The sequence below is a fragment of the Tachypleus tridentatus genome, chromosome 4 (genome assembly GCF_004210375.1).
Source record: "Tachypleus tridentatus isolate NWPU-2018 chromosome 4, ASM421037v1, whole genome shotgun sequence".
NCBI classification, from domain to species: domain Eukaryota; kingdom Metazoa; phylum Arthropoda; class Merostomata; order Xiphosura; family Limulidae; genus Tachypleus; species Tachypleus tridentatus.
Window position 1 is genome coordinate 1,102,858 of NC_134828.1, and position 26,005 is coordinate 1,128,862.

Below are 26,005 nucleotides of genomic sequence, written 5' to 3' on the forward strand. Positions count from 1 at the left end.
CTGAAAATCTTTTAACAATAATGCCACCAGTCAGTTATTATTATTGTTTGATATGTTTACTGAACTTTAAAAAAATAATAAAAAAATAACTTTGAAATATTTTGACTAAACGAGAGTTCGATTAAAATATTAACAGAAGGTCAGTAATTGTTAGATAATGCCGAAAAGTAAAATTTACGTTATTTATGTGCAATTCACAGCTTAGTTGAAAGAAAATACACCAAATCCATGTATCGTAAGTACATAAATTTTTCTCAATAGTTATATTAAAGTTTTTTGATTTTATGTGTAGCGAGTAGCTTAAATACTATTCCATTGATACATTTTTTTACAGTAGAGATATTAAAATAGAATAACTTTAATTAAATAAAGTACTTATAAACACGAGAACAGCAAGGATAATGCTAGAAGACCCAGCTTTTAATGTTGTTATATTTAGGTTTTACCACACCACTGTTTTTGTGGGATTTTTTAGTAGATGTGTGATTCAGGCAGAAATTTATTGTTTTATAAAATAAGTACTTTCTACTATAATTATTTCATAAACTAGGTTGTTGTTTTACAATAAGATTTGTCGAAATATTAGGGTTCTGTTCTTAAATGCAGACGATATTCCACAAAATAAAGATTATGTGGGCAGTTAGTGAATACTTGCGTAAGTAGGTTTTGGGAAATTAGAGATGGCTGTATAACCAGTGATAAGTTGTTCGTGTTTTATGTGTTGTTGTCTTCTGTTTGACAGCAGTGGACTCTTAATTCATACATCTACTGTTTTACATAGAAGAGGATGTGTTTACAGTGTAAAAAAAATAGTTCCTTTACTTTCTGAAAATTTTACATAACGTTTCGGTTTAGTCCTTCCAAGCAGTGCTCATTAACTGGTTGTGCTCAACAGTTTTGACATTTGTTCTGTGTGGGTAGTGTTTTGCACTATTTGATGAAATGTGTTGTTGTACCATGTTTCTAACTTTGTTGGTAACACAGTAAAACTTCTTGATTGATAGTTTTTGCCTATTTTAATTATTTTTCAATGTAGTTTCATTATTATTATATATCTCAATGATGTACAGTGGAAGAAATATCACATTTTAGACGGAAAAGTTAAACAAGTAATACAGACGTTGTTGAAAATAAATCTTTAATTTTACGAACATAAGAAGCACAACTAAAGATGTTATTCAGTTACTTTTACGCTTCACAATAACAAACATACACAGATAAATATTCAAAGCAACACAGTTTCTAAGTATCGTAGTTTTTATTTACGCATATTTTCAGTTTGAGGTAGTTTGGTTACACTTTGGCAGCTTACGCTATTTTTAATAAATTAAATACATAAGTTTTAAACAAAATCAATACGTAGATAAGAAAATGCTGGAATATTATACCATCCCCCCTCTATTCTTTCAATAATTTCTTCCACTGGTTTCGTGATTTCAAAGCCAACTTTTCAGGAAACAGTTTCACTGAGAATCTCTAACAAAAACGTACAAATACTACTTTCCTAAATTTAATTCATGTACTTTTTAAATGCTCAAAAATAAATAAAATTAACAAAATATATGTTATATTAAAATTAAAAGCTTATTCTAATGATGATAATAATAATAATGAAAATATATGTAAAGGGATACAGCCCAATAACAATGATATGTTACACAAAAACACAAGAAACAGAAATCCACAACTAATTTATATAAAAATTCACATTAATTACAAAACTTTTTGTGATTTGCTTTGCATTTCGATCAAAGCTACACGAAAGCTATCGTTACTAGCCCTCCCTAATTTAGCAGGATATAACTAGAGGGAAGGCAGTTAGTCATGACCACCCACCGCCAACTCTTGGGCTACTCCTTTGCTGACAAAAGTGGGATGAAGTGTAACATTTTTAATGCCCTAGGGATGAAAGGGCAAGCATGTTTAGTGTGATGGGGATTCGAACCCGCGACCCTCGGATTATGAGTCGAGTGCCTTAATCACTTGGCCGTGCTTGACCGAAACTATTAGGCCTAGTGGTTAAGCATTAGATTTTCAGTCTGTGGATGATGAATTCAAATCACGTCACTGAATGTGCTCACCCTTTCTGTCGTTGGAACGGTATAATATGTTAGTCAGTTCCTCTCTTTGCTGTTAAAAGAGTAGCCCAATATCAAAAACCAGGGTTCAGTACTTTATTATATAACTTTTGCACTGGAACAGGTAAGAAAATTGCACTCTGATGATTTCATTTTACCTCCCCTCTTGACGGTGTGGTTTTAAATCTCCTGTGTAAATAGCGGAAAATTCTTTTTAAAAATTTAATATGATACAATTTGGAACAAAATAAGGAACAACTGATTAACTTTTGGCTAGTGTAAGTCAAGATATCAATGGAGGTCAAACCAACAAATTCGAAAGATGTTGACCAAGTTTGGTAAAGTGTATATTCTCAAGTTATGATTGTCACTTTAAGGTCAAGTTCACTCTGGTGGTCAACTATTTAACTCAAAAGAATTTATCACATTGGTAAAGTGTATACCCTCCAAGTGATGAATGTCGCTTAATGGTCAAGGTCACAATGAATATCTGTTATTTGTGCTGTAATGGTTGCAAATGGGTATTTCAAAAATTGATCGAACATTGAGAGTATAGAAGTAATTAGTTTGTACTTCAGGCTAGGCACTGATATAACAACTTGGCAAGCTACAACTACATCTTTAAGAGTAGCGAAATGTTTAGTTTGTACTTTAGGTTAACGACTACTACAAAGCTTAGCAGCTGTACCTACATCTTGGAGGGCAGGAAGTTTTTCAGTTTGTATTTTTGGTTAGTCGCTGCGAAACTAAATATATATATATTTCTTCCAGGTAAGGATAACACGCCTCTTGTGATAAAATTTTCAAAATAATACAAATAATTACCATATTCCCATTGATTATCTTACAAACTGTAAGCCTATTTTTACTCTTCTTCACTGGTGCTCATGACAACTAACATCGCAACAGTTCCATTTTCCTCATCAGTTTTTAGGGTTAGGACAAATAGTCATGCTTATCCATGGTGAATTTCACACACGGTTCATCTTCCAAGTTAACTTTTTCTGGTGTTTATTTGCCTTTGGTTTAAACAGATGAACAAATATATTAGAGCTTTAATATTAAAATACTGTCTGGAAGGAAGGCAGTCAGCTAGGACCTACAACACAACTGATGTCAAGGGATTGAATGCCACTCTTATAACCCCCATAGCCTGAAGTATAAGCAATATTTTTGTGGTTTCTCATACATTCGATGTTGTCCAAAAATTGAGAGTTTCACCTCAGGACTAAAGCGCACCCTCCATATACTTACATGTCAATGTTAATTGTCCACAAGCATGAAGTAGATACTGAGTAAATGTCCGAATAATAATAACAGAGAAGGTAATGTAGGGTTTGTTATTCTGGTTTGTACAAGTTATTAGTTGTTTTTAGCACTTGTTTGTCTAAACAAGGCGTCAGATTGTTCGACTGTCCAGAAATTAGATGACGCAAACAGATATGACCACAATAGTAGGGTTCACCAGTGTACAGTATCTAGAATTTTCGGCCCGGCATGGCCAAGCGTGTTAAGGCGTGCGACTCGTAATCTGAGTGTTGCGGGTTCGCATCCCCGTCGCTCCAAACATGCTCGCCCTTTCAGCCGTGGGGGCGTTATAATGTGATGGTCAATCCCACTATTCGTTGGTAAAAGAGTAGCCCAAGAGTTGGCGGTGGGTGGTGATGACTAGCTGCCTTCCCTCTGGTCTTACACTGCTAAATTAGGGACGGCTAGCACAGATAGCCCTCGAGTAGCTTTGTGTGAAATTCAAAAACAAACAAACAAATCAGAATTTTCCAGAAACATCCAGAAAACCACAAGAAATATTGTTATTGGAAAGTCTAGAACCCGAAATGACCATGTTTTGGTTGAGTAAAGTTCGACAGAGAAGAGAAGTGACTTGGACCACTTTACAAAACTAAACCGTTATGTTGCCTTAGAAACCTAACACACTATGACGTCACATATTACCTTTTTTCTTCAGGGAAAGTGGAGGTCACATGTAATGACTTCAAGCGATGCTTTTTCTTCCTTTTATGTTACATCTTGTGTACAAATAACTATTTTGTGCTTCAATATTTAGGAAAATTATTTTTTGAAAAGAAAAGTACAGATAAACGTAGCGGGTTCACTTTTCTTGGACTAGGAGTTATGGGGGATGTTCTCCCTTCCATAAGGAAGCCCGGTATGGCCAGGTGGGTTAAGGGTTTCGCGTCTAATCTGAGGGTCAATCTCACTCTTCGTTAATAAAAGAGTAGGCCAAGAGTTGGCGGTGGGTGATGGTGTCTAGCTCCTTTCTCTCTTTCTTACACTGCTAAATTATGGACGGCTAGCGCAGATAGCCCTCGTGTAGTTTTGCGCGAAATTAAAAAAAACACTGAGTAAGTCCTATTATATTCTCTGAAAGAGAAAAACAACAACGAAAAACACGTAATGACGCGATATCCGTCGTGGTCCCAGCACGGATGTGGTTTGGCGCTTAATAAACGTTAAACGCAGTGAACTTAAATGTATTTTACAGGTATGCCCGACGTTGCTTCTACACTGGTTACAATCAAATTAAACCTTACTTTTCCACGAGGGCAGTTCCTAACTGGAAATTTACTTTTTATTACACATCTTATAAATCATTTCACTCTAAATAACCTGTACATACTCGCTTGATTTGCGAAGAGAACTTGAATATGAAGAAAACCGAGGCTATGTGAGATAAACAAATATTCTGGGAAAATCCTGCAACCATAACAACAAAAAGTTCGAAATTACCAGAAAGAAATACTCGAGAGATTTTCTTGGAAGTATTGAGTGTACACATAAATATACATACATAAACATATGGCAGCTTGTTCCACGTTCCTATCGACTGAGTCAGAACGGACGTTTCACTTCCACCTTGTTTGCTGGGATATCATGAAACCAAACAACATTTAAACCACAAGATCTGCAATATTCACTTGATTTGTCTTCAGTTGAATGTCGAACGTGTTACGAAATTTCTAAACTACTGAGATATGACAAATTGTTTCTTATGTGCTTTACTTATATTATGCTTCGTCACTGTCTCATGGGGAATACAATGTCAAAATATTGCTCCAGGCCTCAACATCCTTCGTCGTGGTGTAGACGTGACAACGTTAGATCTATTACCACAAAACTTTAATGACGACCGTGGCTACAAGAAACCTATTTTTGACTTCACCTGCAACGAGAGTAAGAAATTAAATGAGGTAAAATGTCATAAAGTTAGTTTATATTTCACACATTTAAGTCGGATATTGTTGGTTTTTTATAGTAAAGCAACATCGGACTATCTGCTGAGTCCACCGAGGGGAATCGAACCCATGATTTTAATGTTGTAAATCCGTAGTCTTACCGCTTAACTAGCGGGTGACGAGAGTGTTATATTTTACATATTTAAGTGCATAATATTTTTCTTAATAACGCTTTAAGATATCTTTAAGAAGACCCCCTGGTGGGATAGCGGTAAGTCTACAGCGCTAACACTAATAAAATCTCGGTTTCGATTTCCTGTGGTGGTCACAACATATTGTTTAATGTTGTTTTCTCTAATACAAACACATTTAAGAAAATATATTTTCGTGTTTCATGTATAAATGTACTTGCGTATTGTTATTTTATGTTTGTTATGATTTTCATTGCACAGTTCAATTGCGTTGATTTATTTCGATAGTAATACAATAATAATGTGTTAGTAATAAAGCTACTATCCACATTATACTACGTCATATTTCACGTGAAGTTCAAACTGTTGACTCATGACAATCATTTACCTAATAACTTTTACCGGAAAAGTTGCTACGAAAGTGTTCAATATAAATCTTGCATTTGAAAATAATTGGTTTTAATTATAAGAGACAGAGAAACGTTTTGACCAATCAATAAGTCGCTACTAGACCACAAAAATGACTAATAACAGTAATTATTGTTGAGTTACTTTTCCATATTTGCTCCTATTCTCATCCCGGTTTCTCAGTTCAATTTCACAAATAATCGCACACACAGATACGTTGATGTATATACTTGTGTGGGAGTGACCAAACTTGCTTAAAGTTAAGAGTCACATATGATAAACTTCAGATGTTTGAGAGCCGCAAGACACGAACAAGTATTACACACGTGTTTTTATTGTTACACGTATGTAATAATATTTATTAATGTATGTAGTTTTTAAACTGTTAATTTGTATTAGTTTAAATAATCACAAAGTAAACATATATACACCAAATGTTTTCAAAATCCTGGCTGATTATTGTTTTAACTACATTGAGCGTATTTAATATGTTAACGAATTACGGAAACATCTAAGAAATATATGTAAATTTGTATTTCATTAAATGACAAAAATAAAAATAAAAGAGGTAAAAACAGATATTTATAATGATGTTTATTTGTCTTTGTATTTCCTCACCGGTATGGCTTTTCAGTTCCAGAAAAATTAAAAAGCGTTGAGTAAGTTGACCATCTTTTAAGTATCGAAATACAATACTTAACTGATGTATATGTGATAGATCTATCTTCGAGTCAACTGACAAGCTAAAATAACCAGAAAATTTACTTTATCAACAATGAACGTGTGGACCTTCTGAGCCATCTGTTCAATGTGTTCTTGTACTAGTTTAGCCAGCCTGTGACACTTCAACATCATCATGATGTTTTGACTTTGAAGTGGATAAAGTGGTAAGTGTGAAGCTTGGTTCAACTTCAATCTTGTCAGATGCAGTACAAGTGACTTCTGAGATGGATTTGAAAAATCAAGTTGTGTTAGATGAGTACACAAATTAGTCACCTTTCCAGTCTTGGCCACTAAATCCACGTGAATTATGTCGTCTTAAGCAATTTGACCTACAACGTCGAATTATTGCCTTTAGACTGCTCCGATCAGTCAATTGTTTTCCCACCTCTTCAAAAATATAATAGAACACATACTGATCTGAATTTATAGTCGCAAAATAGTTGAATTACACTTAAAATTTTGTCGTCGTTGTCTCTGTGTTTCAGTCTGGGATTGTTCGTTCGTTTCATATAAAATATCACCAGAGGACTGGGCCGGGTCTGGGCATTATGACGTCAGAATAGGATGAAGGAAGAAGTAAGAAGAATATAAACGTGATCTCCATTTCTGGGTCTAAAAATGTCATATTTGATAAAATTTTATTGGCTATTTATGAATAAGGATGAAAACAAGGGTGCCTGCTCTTAAATCACATTGAAGACCGGGTACCCTTGTATTTATCCCCTAGGTAAATCTTAGCTTTAAATCTATTTATATTATTACATAATCAGAAAGGAATGCACACATGCCCAGATACTCTTATACGTTACGTGTAATCTAAGAACGGTAGCACTGCTACAGTGGCATTACTTTCTACATTTTTTCAAAGTATGATAAATTTCATAACATGTATTCATACACAAAGGAGGTTTTTTACAGCAAGTTGTATGAAGCCAAAAACATTACGGCTCAGAAAAGCTTCAGTGAGAAACACACTTATACAAATATTAGAAAACACACATGAATAATGCAATATTAACACAAATAAAACTAAAACAAACAACACAATAACCCAAATATAACGTACGAAAACGGAAGACGAAAAAACATAAAACTAACCACGTCTTTGTCCATATCTGTCACCATTTTGTTTGATTTATGTTTCTGTGGTATTATACTCTTATTTTTTTGTAGATGTGACTGAATAAAGTAGTAAAAGATAAAACAAAACAGTTCCACTGCTTATTATTTCTTATAAATAGCCACAACAAAAGGAATGATTGAAAATACTATTTCATCTTCAAGGTCAGACATAATAACATACGATCACCTTTTATCTGTAGTTTTATCAACATTTTGTACTGCTCTTTACTGTAATCTTCGTAAATCAATGACCTTAGTTCAGATACATAGTTTAGTAGTTTTGAAATTTTGAAAAAGGGTTCGGGAATTATAATTATATAATTATTGTTATATTATACAACTATGTTGAAATGAATCAGCTGTCTTCGAACAAACGTGATTACTTAAATACTGTAATGCACATTTCTGACATGTAAATAATCACATTCCAGGTTTACTAAACTGCTATTAGGTCAGAGACAAGTGTTACAGCTTGTAACACTTCCGCTTTAACTTACGGCTATTGTTTTATAAGTCACCCTTTCGAGTTATGAAGATTATTTGGCGTCTAGTTAGCGGACCCCAGTGGCACAGCACTATGTCTACGGACTCACACCGCTAGAATCCGGGTTTCGATAACCATAAAAGGCAGAAGACAGATAGCTCGTTCTGTAACTTTGTGTTTAATTCCAAACAAGCCAAACCACCTAGACCAGATGGTTAGGGCGTTCGACTCGCAATCCGCGGGTTCGAATCTCCTTTAAATCACACGTGGGGGTCCCTATAATGGTATGGTCAATAACACTATTTGTTGAGAAAATATTAACTCAAGAGATGGCGATGTATGGTTATGACTAGTTCCTTCCCTTTAGTCTTACACCGTTATATTAGGGAAGGCTAGCGGAAATAGCCCTCGTGTAACTTGTACAAAATTTTGAAACAAACAAACCGAGACTCAGTTTATAATAGTCGCACAGTTTTTAACTGCCACCTATAACCAAAAAGTGAAACAAATCAGTGAATGAAACTCAACGTATCAAAAACACTATTTTCATTATTTTTTAAAAATTTAGTTTTAGTTCAATGAAGTTTAATAGTAAATTTATTGCTACAAATATGAAGAGAATCCATTCCGATTTACTATTTTAATACGTTTATACGTAACCAACGGAGTGATCAAACTTTCATGTTAGGTGCAAACTGTCGATAACTGTTGCGGATTGTTTGAGAAATGTCACAAAATTTTTTCTGGATGATTCTGAATCCAAAACAGCCGACAATATCATTTCGTTATTCGCTGGTTGTATTGGATTTTTGCTTTCAGTCAAGCGATTTTAGTAGCTTTTAAAAAAATTCTGTCAGGAATAAAATATTACATTCTACGAGAAGAACAAAGAATATTTCTTTCCAAATCTTTAAAAGTTTGGTATAATCATTGAATACTTACTTTATTTTCTAGTACGATTTGCCAGATCAGATCTGGGATGTCAGTAATGTCCCTGGAGGATGGCTGATAGAGGAAGTGAAGGTCATGAAAAGCTATAGGGAAGTGAAACGTCAAAAGGCTTCGAATGCTGGAATCGACATCAGTATTCTTAAGGGAGCTTTCTCTGGCAGCAGATCTTACAAAAGTTCCCAGCACACCATTATGAACACTTCTCAATATGTTGAAGAAGTGTCTGCCTACGATTCAGCTTTTAGAGCTGACTTTTTACAGTCCTGGGCGCTTACATTAAATCGTGTTGCTCAACACTTTATCAACAACAGACTTCCAGAAAGCTACGAAGCAAATCGTGAATCTTATAACACATTCGTAAACCTTTTTGGAACACATTATTTCGAGAATGCCAACTTTGGTGGCATAATAAATGTTCACATCAGCACGGACCGTAGCTACTTCTACCAAAAAACTGATCGAGAAGTTTCTTCCCAAGCCAAGGCTTCTTATCTCAAATTTCTTTCTTTGAAAGGTGGTTATAGTGGAGCAGTTTCAACGATAGACCAAAAGTTCGAACAGTCTTCAGTGAAAACAATCAGGTATGTTTAAACTTGAGTCTTCTGTGAAACAATCGGGTAAGCCTAAACTGGAGTCTTCAGTAAAAACAATCAGGTAAACCTAAACTCGAGCATAAACGAATAATACATACAAGTATATCAGATAAAATGATAAATCTGATCTATTTTTCTTTACGTGTTCTCATACTAATCGGAAATCCATTTTTTCATGAACGGGGGAGAAAACTTTCTCACTGTTTTCAGAGTCACTGGATTCGATATTCGTTGTGATACTTCACATATGATATTAAATAGCTTGCTGTTTATCAACAAACAAACAGGAAGTGTATAATTATGTTCATAAATTTGCTCGTATAGTAAATGAGAGTAAATATAGTTGGATGAAAAAAAAGATGGTGACCAAAATAAGAAACTTAATGTTTACTCTACTTCGCCATTGTAGTTTCTAATAGCTTATAACAATGACAGTTTTTTTTCTAAGTAGTGTCAGATTAATGGGGTAAACAAGGATGGGCTTGAAGGAACACGTTTCAGGCCTTTATTTCAACAAGTTCTCAGCCTATATAGGTTTAGTTTTTACATTTTTAAATGTCTCACTACTTTCAAGTATTTTTAAAGATGAAAAGTTACAACAGTTGTAACTCAAAGGAATAGTCTTTTTACATCTTTAACGAATGTTATCCCTTCCTCTGTACTATCGATTGCCAAAGTTTGTTGTTTCTAATTTTGATATAAACTATTTCGTAGTGTGAAACGAGAAGCTGGATAAGTGTAGCAAGTAAATCAAAATAAGATTAATAGAAGGGTACTTTTACTTGTATTAAGTTCATTTTAAATGATGTCAGGCGACATAAGCGTATTTTTGTTTGTATTAAGTTCGTTTTAAAGGGCGTCAGGTTACAGAAGTGTTTGGTTTACTCATATTTATTCTAAGTTCATCATTTGTAAGAAAAAATGGACTTTGAAATACAGTTAAGTTAGAACATCTACTTGGAAAATAATACTTATTTAAGAAATGAAATACTTAACAGAGTCAGGTTTAACTCAGATTTGTAGTTTTCAATAATAATTTCACATCTTCAGTTGTTGGCTTAACATTCTGTGGATAGTTTTACTAGTCGTACCCATTTTTTCAGTTGTACAGTAATTCACTGGTTCCAAATCTCTTTTAGTCCGAGTCTCCCTTGATATCTCCCTACTCCCAGTGGAACAGCGGTGTGTCTGCGAAGTTACAACACTTTAAACCGAGTTTCGATACTCTTAGTGGGGAGAACCTCAACCTCTGAATATGCCCTAAAATTTGATTTATCAATTTTAAAATTAATGCCTTCCCCGTATTACAGCGGTATGTCTACGGATTCACAACCCTAAAATCAGGGGGTCCATTCCCCTTGGTGGCCTCAGCAGATAGCTTGATGTGGGTTTGTTATAAAAAAAAAAAAACACGCAAAAATTAATTACTAATGAACTTCAGTGATATCTATTAAGTAGATTTTATCAGAAATCGTATGTTTATAACTTAATGTGTCTATTTGTTATCAATTTATATGAATTATAATTACATTATTATCAACTTATTATGTTTGGGATAAACTTATAGACTGATGAGCAATTAAACACACACTTAATTTTGTGTAAGTTTATCTTATTTTCATATTAAAATACAATGAAATTATCTGATTTAGCTAATTAAACATAATTTTTATCAGCTTATTGGTTATTTAGAGTTAAAATTAACTCAGCATCTTTGTTCTTGGCCAATTGTTTGACGGCCCTCTAGAAAAAGTGGATCCTATTCTGGGAAACACTGGACAAGACGAAAATCACCATCCAACACTCTTCTAATCGAACAGTGAATTTTAACCATTACTTTTACAATGCATCAATGGTTCCAGAGATTGAAGCACGAGCCATGGAACGTCAGATCCATTTTATAATGTGCCAGTGAGCGAACTGTGTTTTGGTACATGTATATAAAATCAACACTTACCTTTATTGACATATCTTGACTGTTGGCTTTATATTAAATCAACTGACAATGAATCAAGATTTCATTAACAAATAAATCAAGAGATAACAAAATTACTAACTAATCATATGTGTTATATTATTGTGATTGCTGTATGTACATCCATATAATCTTATGTATTATATTATTGTGATTGCTGTACATCCATATAATCTTATGTATTATATTATTGTGATTGCTGTACATACATATATATATATTTAACTGGATATTATTTTCGCACCAGGTACTATGGTGGAGAGACAAATCTACTGTCTTCTAGCGGTATAACCAGCTGGCAACCCACGGTTGCAGACAACCCTTGGCTATTTGCTGGTAAGCTGACCTCCATCAGTAGCTTGGTACAAAACGCGAACAAGAAAGAAGCGATGGACAGGGCTATAGCTTTTCACGTGAATATAGCTTATCTGAATGAAGCACAGAGGATTTTACGTGCAGTAAAAAGCCGGTATGAAGTAGGTACAAATAGGATTGATCAAATACAAGAGCGGATACAAACTGCTCTGTCCCAGACAGAACCTTCCCAAGAAACAATTGAAGCCATCAGCTCGAGTATAGACAGAGAAGTTTTTGTTCCAGCCTGGTTTGTCGATAAAACTAAGCTGTGCTATCGATGGTACCCAGATGGTGATGGTGGCCAGTGTGGTGGTGGGGTATCACGCATACTATGTGCCAAACCGGGAGATATGACCAGATACTACAGGGATGATACAGACTTACGGGTAGGCGGATGTCGAATGAGCTGGGGAATAGTCACATCCGAGGCCCCGACTTGGTTTAAGCAAGTCAAGGTGTGTAAGCTTTTAGGTAGTGTATAGCTAAGCCTCGTGGTATATACTTAATTAAACATGGAAGACATATTTGTATGAATAAAGTACCTTATTCAGGTAATTACTTGCCAGCAATATTGAAGGTTTTGTTACATGAATATTATATTTACTTTTGAACGTATTTAAACATGAAATAATTTTATTTTAATTTGGTAGGAATAGAAACATATCTTCATAATTCGTTTACAGGTATACATACGTTATAATCTATGGTAACATTATCAGAAGGTTTCAAGAATTTTGTGTAATGAAAATAATAAAAATTCAATCTGTACTTCCACTCATATCGCACTTTCAGTTATGCTATTTACTAAAACAATCATGTGTCCATTAAGCATGCGTCATACCGGCTTTTATAGGTTTGTCTTTTTTCACAGCAAGATCAGGTTATCTGCTATGTCCATCGTAGGTTATAGAAGCCTGGAATTTAAAGAGTTGTTAGTCCGTATACTTACCACTGTCCCACCAGATGGCTACTCATGCGAGTGTATCCAAAACTTCTCCCAGACATTGAAATGTAAGAATGAAAGCTGCAGCGAATAAGGATGGAAAACCTAATAAAGTTGATAATTTAAACATTTTCAAGACCGGCATGACCATGTGGTTAGAGCGTTTACCTCGCAATCTGAGGGACGGGGGCTCCAATACCCGTCCTACCTATTACGCTTGCCCTTTTATCCGTAGGGGCGTTATAACGTGATAGTCAATCCCACTACTCGTTGGTAAAAGAGTAGTCCAAAAGTTGGCGGTGGGTGGTGATCACTAGCTGCCTTCCATCTAGTCTTACACTGCCAAATTAGGGACGGCTAAGGTGGATAGCCCTCGTGAAGTTTTGCCCGAAACTAAAAGTAAAACAAACAATAAATATGTTTCTTTTTCTTTGAATGAAGTTCATTTGTTTCAAAAAAGAAGTATTCGCTAATTCTGAACCAATAAACAGCCAACTTAAAGTCCATCTTTGTATAATAGTGCGATTTGATCATCATTTTTGTGCTCAAACTGAAACTGTAGAACAGCAATGGATCTTTTGTATTCAAAATCCAGGGAGGCTAACCACACATTCAGCCTGGTTTTGTTTCTACGTTTATTAGACTTCTCATAAGGTAATATATGTACAGCCAATGAAACAATAAATTTAACCATAGTCTTCATTAACAGACAAGTTAGGCCTGACAGTTTAACATCAGTAAAAAAATAAAAAACGACTTGCTCATAAAACACTTATTGAGAACAGTGAAGAGTTTTAATAGTTCTTTACAAAGCAGTTTTGTAGCTTTGCACAAAATCAAAACCTCATAACAAACAGGTGTTTGTGATATATTTAATTGGCCTCAAAATGAAGTGACTAATTTATGTAAACAAACATAAATCACCCGGTTGTAATTTTTTCTAGAGTAACCTTATACATAATATATTTATTACAGATCTGTTATCGATGGTACCCCGATGGAGACAGTGGCCAGTGTGGGGGTGGTGTAGGTCGACAGCTGTGTGCTTCGGTCAAAACGTGGACAACTTATTATTGGGATGACACTGACCTCAGAAGTGGAGGTTGTCGGATGTCCTGGAAGTTAGAAATCCCCGAAAGTGCCCCACTATGGCTCAGAAATGCCAAACTTTGTTACTACTGGTATGCTGATGGAGAGGATGGTCAGTGTGGTGATGGAGTGGACCAACATCTTTGTGCTGTGGCTAACTCCTGGACAACGTATTATCGAGACGACACTGACCTCAGAGGTGGAGGGTGCCAAATGAGTTGGGGCATCAAATTGGCTTAACATGAAAATGTTGTTAAATTCATGACGTGAAAAACATGAAATAAACTGAAATGTCCACTAGGATCGTGAATTTCGGATCAATACTTATTGAATAGATTTCTAAATGACTACAACCATTATTAGATTATTTACTGTAAAAAACTGTATTTTATCAATATCTAATTTTCATTCAAGTAACAAAATAATAATGTCTTTTATAAATGAATATGTAAATAGTTAAACAATCCATTTATTTAGGTTTGGACGAAAAGAGTTAGTAGAATAGAATGATTAAAAATATCACAGGTAGTTTTTAAATTACAAGATTGTCATTAAGACAACTACAAATACTATTTTGTTTATAACTCACTATTTCATTAAGACAACTACAAATACTATTTTGTTTATAACTCACTATTTCATTAAGACAACTACAAATACTATTTTGTTTATAACTCACTATTTCATTAAGACAACTACAAATACTATTTTGTTTATAACTCACTATTTCATTAAGACAACTACAAATACTATTTTGTTTATAACTCACTATTTCATTAAGACAACTACAAATACTATTTTGTTTATAATTTACTATTTCATTAAGACAACTACAAATACTATTTTGTTTATAACTCACTATTTCATTAAGACGACTACAAATACTATTTTGTTTATAACTCAATATTGTACGGCTGTTTTGACGTGTACCAATCTATGAGTTTAACTCCTTGTATCATTCCACATTTTCAACCACAATTACTGATTAAACAGATTAGAAATAATGAAACAGGGTATTACTTAAGTTAAACGGAAATAACGACCCGGAGGTACTCTCTAACTTGATTCGAAAAGGCAAAAATAAAACAAAATATCACGTAAAGACTGATTTTACTTAGACCTTCTCTATGGACACTGATTTTACCTAGCTCTACTTTATGGAGACTGATTTTACCCAGACCTACTCTACGAAGGTTTATTTTACCTAGACCTACTCTACGAAGGCTTATTTTATCTATACCTACTCTACGAAGGTTTACTTTACCTAGACATACTCTACGAAGGTTTATTTTACCTAGACATACTCTACGGAAAGTGATTTTACCTTAACCTTCTCTCCTTACGATTATTTCATGTAACAAACTGTACGATAGGTCTTATGTTCTTTACAATAAGTAACTTAATCCTTCATCCAACAGTCTTTTATTAACCGCGAGTCATAGAATAACTGATTACGATCTCTACCAGTCTACTCTTATAATGAATTTCGTTTACGTACAATTAGTGTACACTAATCTATTAGACCTTGGACGTTGTCAAATATGTCAATCGAAAGTGTTTGACTTCTTGACTGTAAAACTAAAATTACATTTCATATTCTCAACAGATGATGGAGCTATGAGCTAAACGTTTGTACTTCAAAAAACAAACTCAGAGCTGTTCTAAGAGCCACTATGCCGCGGTTATAAATAAAACATTTGGTGAGGATCGCCCTACAATCACGCTCCTTCGGACGTTTCGTCGTAAAGAAGACCTCAATATAGGGACTGAAAGTTTTCCATAAGAACGCATCTTACTTAGCTACCCTAACATTTTACTAAACAAAGAAAAAAAAAAAGAAATTGAATTTTCCCAGGACTACAACTGAAATTACAACTGCATTTTTAAAAATTCATTCGAACATTTGACAAAAACTAAAAACGTTTTCTGGAAGTGGATGCCACATAAAATATTATCAAGTACTACATGTAATGTCCCAAGTTTTGGCATTATAAACTCTACGTTACCATTGCGAACAAAATAGCTTATATTGAAACAAGTAATATGTGATGGACAAATGTCTAATTATTTGCAGTGAAAAGCAGAGCCACACGATTAATTACATGTGATTTGTCTACCACAGATATCTAAAACTACTTTTTAGCGTTATAAACCTTCATACTTACCGCTGAACAACTGAGGATCTAAAAAATATAATAAACTAGCTATAGTAAAAATTCTAACCAACACTGTTAATGAACGTAACAACAAAATATAATACAATACTGTTAATGAAAGTAACACTAAATAAATAATACAGTATTGTTAATGAAAGTAACAATATTAACCACTAATCATTAGTGGATCCTTGCACTGGACAATCAACCACAGAACAAATCATTAGTGAATCCTTGCACTGGTAAATCAACCACAGAACAAATCATTAGTGGATCCTTGCACTGGATAATCAACCACAGAACAAATCATGAGTGGAAAAAAGTGTTGATTGCTCTGAGTGCAAATTAATTTTGATGTTGAAATTGAAAATACTTTTCATCTGAAGAACCTCAAACTTCATTTGTCTAATCTCTAAGACTTATAAATATGTTTCTAAGTTTTTTTCCGTTAAACTTTATTTTTATTTTCTTTACTGTAACTCAATACAATGCTTCATATCTATCACAGTATTTCTCACTTTCTATCTATGTGACAAGAGCCATGAAAAATTTATGTCACTAACATGTTTTTATGGAAATAAAGTTTACACTGGAGGTAAAACAGAAATTCAGTGTACAGAAAATAATATAATATGTGATTTGATATATTAAGGCTCTGACTTCCTGGTGAATATATATATACATAGCATTAAACATCTTAGAGAACAACTGGTATTTATAAAGGGAGGATGTGGCATGTGGGTGGGACAAGTGGGTCTAATTGTCTATTTTACAGTGATGTAACCAAATAAGACTGAAGACTACAAATATAATGTTTTGCCTGAGTGATGACGGTATTACACTGAATAATTTCTATTCCAGGCTCTCTAAAAAACCTCTTCATTTAGGTCGCCCGATGGTTAGTAAAGAATCTGTTTAAAACTTTAAAGCCATTCTTGCCATGGTGAGTTCAAATATTCTTACTCTTGTTATATTTCTTAACAAGTGGTTCCAACAAATCCATAACTTTTCCAGGCTCTGTACCCTGTTAAATAATATTTTCACACCCAATTATAGTCATTATCAGTGTACTAACTTAGTTCATTTCTCTTTGTGATATTTGTAGTGGTAAAATAGAAGAAAGGCCCAGCATGGCCAAGTGGTTACGGTACTCAACTTGTAATCTGCAGGTCGTAGCTTCGAATCCCTGTTGCAACAAACTGGGACACATTGCTCATTATGTTGATTTATCGTTAGAACAATCCAATATGGAAACTGTATGTTATATTCTTTGTACTGTTATAATTTTATAAAATCATTACAACAGTTTCAGGTTAAACGTTGAAGACCATTATTATGTTCTGGAGTCGTTATTTAAAGTAACTTGGCTCCAAACATCAGTAATCACCTTTAGTGTATCAAAAACCCTGTCTTTGGATTTCTTCAATAAGTCAAAAACAAGCTTATCAACTGAGGTTGAATAAAAATTGTAACAGCCTGTTTGTATATCGTGTCGATGCTAGTGTTTGTTCAGTTGTAACTTCAGGTTTGCTTAGTTGTAAATTACACAAAACATTTTGTAATTTAAGAGCTTAATTGCAGTCTATTATACTATGGTTTAGTCATTTTGATTTTAGCACACTTTGTATTATTGTTGTAAGTGTTACTATGAAATTTATAAAATGTTAATGGTGTTCAGAAATGGAAGTTTTATTTCAAATAGTTTTATTACCACTGTAATGAACTCAGTTTGATAAAGGTGAACATTTTAAAATAAGGTATGAAAACAGCTTTAATGAAGAAAACTGTTACAAGACTTAACATTGTAACAAATTTATGATGTTTTCACAAAACTTTGTCATGTGATTCAAGCAGTCCTTCAAAATCTGATAATTACTACTGTCTTTACCATGCGGTATAATTACTACAATAATTTATATTTACCATGGTTTGATAGTACAGTTCAATTACTACTGTAACTTGCCGTTTATATAGTATATGTACAAGGAAGTAATATTGTATTTGAATTGAAGTCAAGGTTGTGCTATTGTCCAAAATACAAATAGATAACTTACTTACTATTGTATAATACTCATTTTGTATTGTTTAAATCACTGTCATTTATTTATAGTTCACTGCATGGATCTAGTGTGTAATTTTGAATTTAAAAATTAATTAAGAATTTAGGTAAGAAAATAGGCTATTAGAATAAAAAGAATTGGAATTGTGTGTGAAGGACGACGTTTCGAAAGGCTGAGGATGTCATCCTCTACACTTGTGTCTACAGTTGCCATCCATTCTACAAAGTTTCATATTAAGGGTTTTGTTTTCATTAAATAGTTTTTTATTGTTGTTGTTGAATGATAGTGGAATATAATATACACATAAATGGATTAAAACTGAGAACAAATGTTGAGAACTTGTTTGATAAATTTGCCAATCAATGTTACGTGCAGAGGAATAAAGTTTTACGAAAGTATTTCTGTCAGAAATTAAAATAATCCACAAATGTCAGTGTTTTTAAGTGTTTAACTGTTATGAAAACGGAGAATGTTAGGCATTAATATTAATCTACATCATCAAGCAGCAAACATGTGATGCTGGAATTTCTAGTGGTGTTCTATAAACTATTACTTTGTTGGATAAAATGTGTTAATTGAGAGAAGCTAATATGCTAGATACAAAGTCTCGGTTGTTGACCTGCTGTCAATTTGTTGTTGAAGCACGTTATCAGGTCGTGGAATAACACTGAAATTTTAAATATGTAAGAACAGTAAAGAAATGTTGAGACAAATACAAAAGTTGTTATTAAATAAATAGATAAAGGATTGAAGAACAAATTCAGGTATAATTAGAATGAGAGCTTTGTCTAAATGAAGGTCAGTTTTGCTGTGGAAGAAAGTGGGCATGTCTTGCAAACGTTTCCCAAATGTTGACACTACCAGCAGGAGCACCTTATGTAAATACCTCTTACGGTAGTTTAACAATGTTTGGTTAAGGACTGCACTGAAGAAATACAGAAAATGCCCATTTTGTTTTACAGAACATCTTAAACCTTACACCCTTGTGGCTCTGGACACTGGCCTTCTGGAAGATGGATCGTAATAATTTCAGTGATTTTTCTTTGGGTCATTCTCATCGCTATCCAATGGTAAAAAATTGATTAAGGTTTATCATTAATAAAGTGTGAAAACTGAAGTCTATGTTATTGATTACACTGTTTGAGTAACATTAATAAAGCGTGAAAACTGAAGTCTATCTTACTGATTACTCTGTTTGGGTAACATTAATAAAGTGTAAAAACTGAAGTCTATCTTATTGATTACACTGTTTGGGTAACATTAATAAAGTGTAAAAACTGGAGTCTATCTTACTGATTACACTGTTTGGGTATCATTAATAAAGTGTAAAAAATGAAGTCTATCTTACTGATTACACTGTTTGGGTAACATTAATAAAGTGTGAAAACTGAAGTCTATCTTACTGATTACACTGTTTGGGTATCATTAATAAAGTGTAAAAACTGAAGTCTATCTTATTGATTACACTGTTTGGGTAACATTAATAAAGTGTGAAAACTGAAGTCTATCTTACTGATTACTCTGTTTGGGTAACATTAATAAAGTGTAAAAACTGAAGTCTATCTTACTGATTACACTGTTTGGGTATCATTAATAAAGTGTAAAAACTGAAGTCTATCTTATTGATTACACTGTTTGGGTAACATTAATAAAGTGTGAAAACTGAAGTCTATCTTACTGATTACTCTGTTTGGGTAACATTAATAAAGTGTAAAAACTGAAGTCTATCTTATTGATTACACTGTTTGGGTAACATTAATAAAGTGTAAAAACTGGAGTCTATCTTACTGATTACACTGTTTGGGTATCATTAATAAAGTGTAAAAAATGAAGTCTATCTTACTGATTACACTGTTTGGGTAACATTAATAAAGTGTAAAAACTGAAGTCTATCTTATTGATTACACTGTTTGGGTAACATTAATAAAGTGTGAAAACTGAAGTCTATCTTACTGATTACACTGTTTGGGTATCATTAATAAAGTGTAAAAACTAAAGTCTATCTTATTGATTACACTGTTTGGGTAACATTAATAAAGTGTGAAAACTGAAGTCTATCTTACTGATTACACTGTTTGGGTATCATTAATAAAGTGTAAAAACTGAAGTCTATCTTACTGATTACACTGTTTGGGTATCATTAATAAAGTGTAAAAAATGAAGTCTATCTTACTGATTACACTGTTTGGGTAACATTAATAAAGTGTAAAAACTGAAGTCTATCTTATTGATTACACTGTTTGGGTAACATTAATAAAGTGTGAAAACTGAAGTCTATCTTACTGATTACACTGTTTGGGTATCATTAATAAAGTGTAAAAACTGAAGTCTATCTTATTGATTACACTGTTTGGGTAACATTAATAAAGTGTGAAAACTGAAGTCTATCTTACTGATTACACTGTTTGGGTATCATTAATAAAGTGTAAAAACTGAAGTCTATCTTACTGATTACACTGTTTGGGTAACATTAATAAAGTGTAAAAACTGGAGTCTATCTTATTGATTACACTGTTTGGGTAACATTAATAAAGTGTAAAAACTGGAGTCTATCTTACTGATTACACTGTTTGGGTATCATTAATAAAGTGTAAAAAATGAAGTCTATCTTACTGATTACACTGTTTGGGTAACATTAATAAAGTGTGAAAACTGAAGTCTATCTTACTGATTACACTGTTTGGGTATCATTAATAAAGTGTAAAAACTGAAGTCTATCTTATTGATTACACTGTTTGGGTAACATTAATAAAGTGTAAAAACTGGAGTCTATCTTACTGATTACACGGTTTGGGTATTATTAATAAAGTGTAAAAACTGAAGTCTATCTGATTGATTACACTGTTTGGGTAACATTAATAAAGTGTGAAAACTGAAGTCTATCTTACTGATTACACTGTTTGGGTAACATTAATAAAGTGTGAAAACTGAAGTCTATCTTACTGATTACACTGTTTGGGTAACATTAATAAAGTGTGAAAACTGAAGTCTATCTTATTGATTACACTGTTTGGGTATCATTAATAAAGTGTAAAAACTGAAGTCTATCTTACTGATTACACTGTTTGGGTAGCATTAATAAAGTGTGAAAACTGAAGTCTATCTTATTGATTACACTGTTTGGGTATCATTAATAAAGTGTAAAAACTGAAGATTATCTTATTGATTACACTGTTTGGGTAACATTAATAAAGTGTAAAAACTGAAGTCTATCTTATTGATTACACTGTTTGGGTAACATTAATAAAGTGTGAAAACTGAAGTCTATCTTACTGATTACACTGTTTGGGTAACATTAATAAAGTGTAAAAACTGAAGTCTATCTTATTGATTACATTATTTGGGTATTATGAATAAAGTGTAAAAACTGGAGTCTATCTTACTGATTACACTGTTTGGGTATTATTACTAAAGTGTTGAAACTGAAGTCTATCTTACTGATTACACTGTTTGTGTAACATTAATAAAGTGTGAGAACTGAAGTCTATCTTATTGATTACACTGATTGGGTAATTATTTTTTTCTTCTACTAGGCACATAATTTGAGTGATAATGAACCAATTTATGATCATGGAATGATTATAACCTTCTAGAAAAGTTTAAGATAATCACTGTAGTGAAGAATAACAATAGCATATTAAAAAGTGATTTTAATTATTTGTTTTTTTGTGTTGTTTTTTCAGAGTGATGAATTTCCATTATCAGTAGAATCGTAAGTTGTATTCTGGTTATATTAATTATTTGTTTAGTGAAGAAAACAGTTTTCATTGTGTGGCATTTTGTAATTTAAAAAATATGATTTAAAAATGTGTTTAATGATATAAGAAGGTCAGATATAATCTGGACATCTGTGAGCTAGTGGTTAACACACTTGGCTGTGAAAGTGTTTCATGATTCATATCCTGCTATTGTAAAAATTACTTCCACGCAGTTGTTACATTGTAAGAATGACAATTAGATGTGAGTAGCCCAATAGTTAGTACTGGTAGGTTATTTGTATGTTCAAAATTAGGGGTTACTATAAACTTTGTATGAGAGGTTTAAAACAAGTGAAGAACGTTATTCTTCCTTTCAGATTATTTCATACATCTATTAAAAAGTATACATATTTGTTCTTTATAAACTCCAAATGATCTTCCAAGATTTTCAGTTTAGAAATGAGGTACCAGATTCCCTCTTTGAAATTCCACCTAATTACCAGGAAGACCCTAGTCGTTTTCCAGACTTATGATGATTGCTAGGTTTACTCATGTTTTCAATTGAGATGCAACCTACGTGGCCATCCTTCTTCCGTCAGAAGAGGCCAACTCCTGCAGCTAGTCCTAGACCTGTCTGTCATCTCTGGCTGGCAGTGTCTGATCTCCAGTTCTGTTTAGATAGTAGTTGTTATCAAGCTGTACAGGTTTTGTACAGAAAGTTTTATTTCATAATATTCTATGATTTTACAATTAATATTTATTGAGTTATTTCTAGTTATTGAGATGTATAAATCATCCAGTTCTTCTATTTGTTGAGCAAGTCTTTGACATTGAATTTTCTTAATACTAGCACCATACAAATAGTTTGAACTGCCCCTGTTGGGAAAAATGTTGATGAATGAGATGCTAATTTTCCTCAACAAACAAGAATTTGATTTATAGAGTTCATATTGTGTTTGTACATCAAGAGTGTGTTTGTTCTTTGGTTTAACAATGAAGGAAGATCTTTTATTCTAAAATTTGGATTTTTAAAACAATGTTGCTGTTACTCTAAGATGACAAGTTCAGCTTCATCTCAACCTGGATTCTAAAGGCCTTGTTTTATATAATATCTTGTAATTATTGTACAGAATCTGAGGTTGTAAGTTTAGAAAGTACAATTGTCTGGTTGGTGATCTCTTGTTGTAGCTGTAGTGAAAAATTATATCATGTTTTTAATAAATTCTGATTACTATTAATAAAGAATTTTTAACTATCCCTAGTTTTTGTTTTCCAATAAAGTTTTACATATTTATAGTTTCTAAATGTACTCTATTTTGGAAATACTTCCAAAAACTTAAATAGAGACATGGTAAGAAGCAGAAAGTTTGTAGTTGCATTGAGTTCATTATGTTTTCATATTTTATCAAAACATTCGTTTTTGGGGACTTTTATTACCTGTAAGGAAATTCATGAGGATAAGAGACGTGAGAAGTTGGATATAATTAACATTGTACATAGTTTTAAGTAGTTTAATTATTGTAAGAATAGTCATATCACATATAAGCCAATTAAGTTTGTTTTTATTCAGTGGAAGAAAGCAGTTTCAGACTAGGTTGCTTTCTTTCTATAAAGAAACAGGAATATATTACCATAACTTAAATTATTCAGTTCAATTTTGGAATAAAAAGAAAGTAGTAATACATTACAGTAAATGTAAGGAGAATATATTCATTTTGTGCTGAATTTATCTGGTTTAGGGTTAAGTTCACATCGTGTTGTATGTTTAAATAAAATCCACACCAATATGTGTGTAGAGGTTGTGGTGGTATTATTACATTGAGTTTGATAACCAGTGGTGTAATATTTCTCTTCACTTTCTGAGAATGTTACAAAAATTAGTTTACAGATCTGTGAACAAGTCTTATTTAGTATTGGGTTGTTTCTTAAATTCTATATTAAAAAGTTAAACAAAGGTGGCCAGTAATTTTTGTTTCTAGGTGAATAGAATAGCAGTGAGTGTTAGTAACCTTATATTCATCAGCAATATTCCAGTCAGGTTTTCTTCATCTGTCTCTTATTGCAGTGCAGTCCTTAATTTTTACTGTTGGTTTAGTTGCATTATACAAGTCTGTCAGTAGTGTATTGTCATAGATAAACCACATAAGTCTTTCCTTCCTTTTGTTCCTATTCTTACTCAAGTGGCTATTAAGTCGGTGTAGATCAAGCATCTGACTTGAGAACAAGGTAGTTACTGATGTATTCAGAGATTTTCTTCCACTTGCATATTTTTGTATTTGAAATACACCGTGCACAGTGAAGTAAACTTATAACAGAATTTTGTTATGTGACTTGCTAGGTTTAGTGCTAACAAGTAAGATATTTGGCCAAATACCATCACTGAATCTGCTACAAGTTCCGAAAATAATTTGAAGTACTAACAAAGTAGAGAATATTTTATGTTTTCGTAGCCCATGTAGCATGAAATGATGATTCTTAAAATGTTTGTCCGTCCTACATACGCTCTTCTGTTTCAAGAGTCTTTTTCAATTGTCCTTTCAGTAGCAGGACCTATATAACAGAACTGATTTTTGTTAATTTGTGAAATATTTGGTTACTAGGATTTTCTGTGATTCCAGGTGCTGTTGGATTATATTTTTATAATTAATTATTTGCTGTTAATCCATTTTAGTAACTTAAGCCCACTTAATATTTATATTGATTATATTTCTGTACATATCGAAGCAAAAACAGAATGTTACACATGTATAACCTTTCGCAAAAACAGAATGTTACACATGTATAACCTTTCTTGTATGATGCATTTCAAAAACAACTTTCTCATAAGAAGAAAACCTTTCCATCAATGACAGCTTGTGGGAACAAGTACTATAGTAACATGGCCTTTTGACCTATAAACTTTAATATTTTATGTAATTATGGACAATTATTTAATATACAATTTGCAGTTATTTGTGAATCTGGACATATAAATATAATAAAATTAATTTCTTAGTTTTGTGTCAGCTGATCTGAAGAATTTTCTTTCAGACTTCTTGCTTGTTTCCTAAGAACTGCAAATATCAGTAAAAATATCTAAGTTGTACAGTATGGCATGAGTTAAGTTTTATGTTTTATAAAGTACTTGTGTTGTATTAATTTAAAGCAGGGTAAGAGTGTACCCCAGTCATTAAGATGCTTTACTGTGGATATGAGGTTCCATGTTTTATAACAACTAAACATTGTGCATCACACTTTGGGACAGTGAGTGTGTTATAAAAGTGACAAGCAAATCCAATAATTTAGTGTGAAGAGTGTGTTCCAACAGTCGATAATGACCAGATGTCTTCCCTCTAGTGTGTCTCTTCAAAATTAGGACATCCTGTGGATTAGCTGTGTGTGAAATTCAACAATCACACAAGCTAACGTGGATTTAGAAAATATTTTTACTGATATTTATTTTATATTTACAGATAATTAAACATAATTATATCAGTCACATATACTACACACCACCTCAAAAGACTCACTTCCTATGATTTTCATTGTGTTAATTAGGAAACTTTTAAAATCTGTTTTTTTACGTTTCATTTACGAGCCTTTATCTCTGAAATTTCACTGACATATCATATACTTGAAATAAAGTTATGGTCTGTAAGTTAGGCCTACCTTATTCATTTGTTTTCATCTTTGTTACAGTAGTTAGAAAGCCATTTCTGTTTTCACTAACTATAATTTCAGTGGAACCCAAGTGATAAATTATTCAGAATAAATTAAGCCAGGTTGACATATTCTCTTACTAAATGTGTTTCCATGGAAGATGTATTGTATTTTCACATCAGTAAATGAATGAGCAATGCGGTTTGCTGAAATTAACCATGTTATAATGAAAAAAACGACTCAGAACAACATGGTGGAAAAAAAATTCCTTGTTTCACGAGCCTGTTTGATCTGATTACCTCTTAAAAATGTGACAGTTAAAATTCTCTATAATTCAGTCACCT

At 32.9% G+C, this 26,005-nt stretch overlaps 1 protein-coding gene across 1 annotated transcript; it reads left to right on the forward strand.

Moving 5' to 3' along the window:
* The first annotated feature begins 1,130 nt into the window (after nt 1-1,130).
* Nucleotides 1,131-14,411, forward strand: LOC143248426 (perivitellin-2 67 kDa subunit-like). The gene is made up of 4 exons (XM_076496777.1): nt 1,131-5,287; nt 9,155-9,732; nt 11,967-12,531; nt 13,995-14,411. The coding sequence occupies exons 1-4, from the start codon at nt 5,072-5,074 to the stop codon at nt 14,346-14,348; spliced, it is 1,713 nt and encodes a 570-aa protein (XP_076352892.1). The 5' UTR covers nt 1,131-5,071; the 3' UTR covers nt 14,349-14,411.
* The last annotated feature ends 11,594 nt before the right edge of the window (nt 14,412-26,005 follow it).

Coding starts and splice junctions, on each gene's coding strand:
- LOC143248426 (XM_076496777.1), top strand. CDS start 5,072: ATGACAAATTGTTTCTTATGTGCTTTACTTATATTATGCTTCGTCACT. Junction 9,733..11,966: donor TCTTCAGTGAAAACAATCAG/GTATGTTTAAAC, acceptor TTTTCGCACCAG/GTACTATGGTGGAGAGACAA. Junction 12,532..13,994: donor CTTGGTTTAAGCAAGTCAAG/GTGTGTAAGCTT, acceptor TATTTATTACAG/ATCTGTTATCGATGGTACCC.